Raw genomic sequence first — 4,463 nt, forward strand, 5'->3', positions numbered from 1 at the left:
CTTACATAAGCAGGAGGCGCTGGTCTGCAGAAGCAAAGTTGGGCTGGTCACCCCCACTTCCTGCCCGCGACTCTGCTCAGCCTGTCCTGCGGTGGGGGCCCCTGATCCAGGGCTCCCTGGGGGTCCCGTCCTGCCTCCCGGTCCCCAGGGCAGCTCTGTGATTACCCTGCTCCTGTGAGGGGGGATGTCAGCCCCAATGTCAAACTCAGAACATCTTTCTTGGCGCAGAGGGAGTGCCAGTGTTGAATTCATTCTAAAACCCTCCAAAGGGGCCTGTCCAAGCATGTTTTTCTCCCAATTTCATCTTTGGATGAGATTGCAAAAGTGCCCCCGTGGGATTCCACTGCCAGCAGGGCCACAGGCGCCCTCAGTCCTCTGGCAGGAGATGAAATACATTCAGTTTGACGGTTCCCCTAGGTGACGTCTCCGTCCTTGTCCGGCCTTTTATAAAGAGGAGCCTGTGTGCTGGTGGCTGACGCCCATCGGGCTGTGGACTGAGGCTGAGGGACAGGAGCGGCCAGGTAACCTCGGACAGGCAGCTGATGGGGGAGCCGGGGGGGCGGGCTACAGTTCTTAAATTGTTAAAATTAAGGCCAATGAAACATGGTTAGCCTCGGAATAATGGCTGGAAGCCATGGAAACTGAAATTGCTGTGAAAACACTGGGAACTTGTCTTTCCACTGGAGCTTCTTCCAGGAGCTGCCACTTTGGGGGTGGCGGGAAGAGCTGGGGCCCCCGGGGGTGGGTGGCCCCACCTTTCTGGTTCCTCCTGCTGCAGGTGGACCTGACCCAGTCGGTCGGTCAGTCGCAGGGGCATGTGCCTGGGGAAGATGAAGACCTGCCTGCTGCCCGGGGTGGCCCTCTGCCTCTTGCTGGTGCCTCTGGTGGGTGAGTGGCTGCTTTGTTCCTCTCCGTGCCCCTCGGGGCAGCTGGTGCTCGGCAGGGCCCTGCTCTGAGGCTCTCCTGGCTGACCGCTCTCCTCCTTCTTTGCAGGGGCCAAGCCTGTGCAGGATGAGGGAGGTACTGCATCTGCTCCGGTTTCTTTTCTCCTGTTGGTGGGGGCGGGAGCAGAAGAAGGGTTGGGTGGGCACTGCTTCTTCTTCCGAGATGAAGGGGAGCCCTGAGTCAGCTGGAGGTAAAGCCCTGTCCCCAGAGGGACTGGAGCTCCTTCCCCGGACTGTGCCCTCCAGGCCTCTGGGGACACACCAGGCAGGAGGGAGCCAGACTCTGCATGGTGTTCAACACTCCAAGCCCCGGAGGACGCACATTTCACCCTCAGTACAGTAGCATACAGACTCTGGGGGTGGGGGTGGGGAGGTGGGGTGTGGTCTCCTTTGATATTCCACCACGAGTCCCCCACGATCCCACCACAGCGACCCCTCCCTGTTCAGTATGTCCAGGACAGGGGCTAGACTTCCCCCTTCCCCTACCCTCCTCTGTCCCCCTCACCAGGAGTCAGGGCAGGGCTAGCTCATCCCCCACCGCTCCTTGGATGACCAGGCTCCAGGGAGCTTCCAGGAGGCCCCGGGATGACCAGGCTGTGCTCCCAGCTGGGAGGGTCCCTTCACTGCACTGGCCCTGCTGGGCACCTCCCCCTGCCTGAGGGCCCACTGGGGGGCAACCTGGGCAGGACCAGGGGCACAGCCCCTGAGCCAGGCTGTCATGTGTCTTTCAGACCCATATGCCGAGCTGCCGGCCATGCCCTACTGGCCCTTCTCCACCTCTGACTTCTGGAACTACGTGCAGTTCTTCCAGACGCTGGGGGCCTACCCCCAGATCGAGGACATGGCCCGCACCTTCTTCGCTCACTTCCCCCTGGGAACCACCCTGGGCTTCCACGTCCCCTATCAGGAGGACTGAGGGGTCCCCACCTGGCGCCCTGGCCTCATCAATAAACTCCTGACTTAAAATGCACAACACATGCTGTGGCTTTTTTTCAAGACACAGCTGCACTCGGGACCCGTCTGCCTTCTCACCCCATCAGAAACCAATCTAACAAGCTGCAACTAGCTTTTCCATTGAAATAAAATAATAGAAAGGACTATCTATTGAACTGTAGACACTAGTATTTGGACCAGCATCTAACCCCAGAAATTGTTACACCTGATCAGAAACGTAGGGCTTTGTGAAACGTGTGTGTTATGTGTTACGTTTGGGTGGGATGGGGGATGGAACGTGATTTCATGCTCCGAGAGGCGTGGCAGGTGGTCCTTTAAGATCACTGCTGCAGCTGCTGCTCCGAGCCTCACGCAAGTTATCTCAAGAAGCAGGGAGATTATTGTGCTGGTTCTCACAGCCACAAAGGGCGGGGGTGGGAGGGGACTCTCCCAGGACCCAGGCATATGCGGTGAGGGACCTGGAAAGGGGGAGGTGGCATTGGGGCCCAGAGTGCAGGCCTGGTGCCTCCTGTGGCCACCCCACTGGCTCCATACCTCCACGAGGCTTCCTGCCCTCTCACCTTCACCTGTGGCTTCTCTCCCCGTGGCCCAGGTTAAATTCTCAAGAGGAAGACTCTGTTGGCCGAGCTGATCCTGTTGGGCAAAGCTAATACATTCTTTGTCTCTCATTTCCTCCCTTTAGCTAGTTTGAATTTGGTTTCTGTAAATTCACTGCAATTTTTTTTAAAGTCCTGATTCCTACAATAGCTGGACATGAGGATTGGTCTTAAATTCCTACTGGGGACAACTGGGCCTCAACCAAACATATCAGAAAAAAGACACCCTGACAGGAGTATCTCCATACCAATGACTTGCCTGTCAATTCGTGTGTGTGTGTGTGTGTGTGTGTGTGTGTGTGTGAACATTTACATTCCACCCAAATTCTTGTATCCCCAGTTAGGACAAGCATTATGGAATGGAGTCCCCAGCTGCCTCTCCATAGGCTGCCCTAAAGGCTGGGTGCCTTTCTAGGCAGACTCCATGGCTCCCTGGCCAGAACTATGTCCCCTCTGGGGTGTCAGCAGCATCCCAGTTGTCCAGGAACACACAGCTGGGCTGCATTTATGGGTCATGAAAAGCCTAGCAGACCTTCCTTCTTTTCCCAGAGGAAGAAACCTCTACCCCCAGGTCACCCTCAGCAGATCCCTCCCTCCCCCCACCCCCACCCCAGCCAATAAATAGCAGGTTGCCTACCTCACAGCCCCCTGGGATACCTCACTCTGGTGTTTAGGACTCAGGTTTGGCTGTGACTCCTCCCTCACCCTAGTTCACATAACAGGCTCAGTTCCCTTCTGTGCAACCCTCTCTCGGTTTCCCTTTCAGTCAGATCCAACTCCTGCTCCATGTCCTCAGCCCCCTTCACCCCTCAACACACACAAAAAGCATTAGCCACTGCCATCATCACTGGTACCTGATGGCCGTGGGGACCACAATCCATGGCGATGGTTACCTGAGCTGCTTCTCTTTTAAGCTATTGTGACTGATGCTGCTGTGAATATGGGGTACCTCCAACTGTGCAAATTATCTCAGAACTCTGCTTTCAATACTTTTGAGTCTGTACCCAGAAGTGGAATTGCTGGATCTCATGGTAACTCTGTGTTTAATTTCGGAGGAGAACCGCCATACTGTTTTCCACCTCTGCTGCACCATGTAGGTTCCCACCAACAGTGCTCAGGGCTCCAGTTTCCCCACATCCTTCCGACTCTGTTATTTTCTGGGGTTTTGATAGCAGCCATCCTGATGGCTGAGGAGGTATCACTGTGGTTTGATTTGCATTCCTGGTGATCAGTGCTGTTGAGCATCTTTTCATGGGCTTTTGGCCATTCTTGTACCTTCTTTGGAGAAAGGTCTATTCAGGTCCTTTACCCGTTGTCGAAGGGGGTTATTTGTTGTTGCTGTTGAATTTCAGTCCTCTGTACATCTGGATATTAATTCTAATATCAGGTATATGATTGGCAAATCTTTTCTCCCATTCTGGGCTGCCTTTTGACTCTACTGACCATCCACATTCTTTAATGAGTATTTCTTGGGCACTCTCTGTGCCAGACCCTTTGGGCTGACCACCTGGATGCCACTGAGCAGCTCCCCTTGTGCCCTGACAGGCAGGCGGGAAAGCCCACCCACTTCAGCCGGGACTCTGGGCCAGTCCTGTGGGTCCATAGGGAAACATAGAGTCGGGGGTCCTCCGACGTCTAGAAACACCAGATAAAGAGGAGAGAAAGGGAAGGGGAATACCATAGAGTCGGCGATCCTACGGCGTCTAGACGTGCCGCGGCTGGATGCGTACCGGAAGAGGCGGGCAGATGGCCGGAAGTGGGCCAGGGACACCCGGAACGCCTTCGGGGAGATGAAGCCGGCGGTGGACGAGATGTTCCCCGAGGGCGCCGGGCCCTACGTGGACCTGGATGAGGTGAGGCGGGTGGCTGCGGGCCGGGCGGAGCGGGGCGAGAGAAGGCGACGGTTCAGTGAGAGGTGAGGACCGTGCCTGTGTGGGGGCCGGCGTCCCCGGACCCGACAGTGCCCTCC

The 4,463-nt window shown here is 56.3% G+C and overlaps 2 protein-coding genes across 4 annotated transcripts in view; both read left to right on the plus strand.

Moving 5' to 3' along the window:
• Positions 1-411: 411 nt before the first annotated feature.
• OTOS (otospiralin) lies at positions 412-1,914 on the plus strand. Of its 2 annotated transcripts, none has more exons than XM_005857707.2 (4): positions 412-521; positions 779-888; positions 994-1,020; positions 1,676-1,914. In XM_005857707.2, exons 2-4 carry the CDS (start codon positions 816-818, stop codon positions 1,858-1,860), a joined length of 285 nt encoding a protein of 94 aa, XP_005857769.1. In that variant the 5' UTR covers positions 412-521; positions 779-815; the 3' UTR covers positions 1,861-1,914. The 2 variants fall into 2 exon arrangements, with proteins under 2 accessions (XP_005857769.1, XP_014402370.1); XM_014546884.1 differs by having other exon boundaries at positions 434-521; positions 812-888.
• A 2,299-nt stretch (positions 1,915-4,213) lies between these two features.
• The window catches only part of MYEOV2 (myeloma overexpressed 2), a 4,845-nt gene continuing 4,595 nt past the window's right edge, over positions 4,214-4,463 (plus strand). The window contains exon 1 of one of the 2 annotated variants that reach the window (XM_014546862.1): positions 4,214-4,347. In XM_014546862.1, coding sequence (XP_014402348.1) covers positions 4,285-4,347 — 63 coding nt within the window. In that variant the 5' untranslated portion in view covers positions 4,214-4,284. The remainder of the gene's footprint in view (positions 4,348-4,463) is intronic. The other variant, XM_005857708.2, reaches the window with a different exon arrangement.

This window comes from Myotis brandtii, unplaced genomic scaffold (genome assembly GCF_000412655.1).
Source record: "Myotis brandtii unplaced genomic scaffold, ASM41265v1 scaffold112, whole genome shotgun sequence".
In the NCBI taxonomy this organism is placed as follows: domain Eukaryota; kingdom Metazoa; phylum Chordata; class Mammalia; order Chiroptera; family Vespertilionidae; genus Myotis; species Myotis brandtii.

Coding starts and splice junctions, on each gene's coding strand:
- OTOS (XM_005857707.2), top strand. CDS start 816: ATGTGCCTGGGGAAGATGAAGACCTGCCTGCTGCCCGGGGTGGCCCTC. Junction 889..993: donor CTTGCTGGTGCCTCTGGTGG/GTGAGTGGCTGC, acceptor CCTTCTTTGCAG/GGGCCAAGCCTGTGCAGGAT. Junction 1,021..1,675: donor GCCTGTGCAGGATGAGGGAG/GTACTGCATCTG, acceptor TGTGTCTTTCAG/ACCCATATGCCGAGCTGCCG.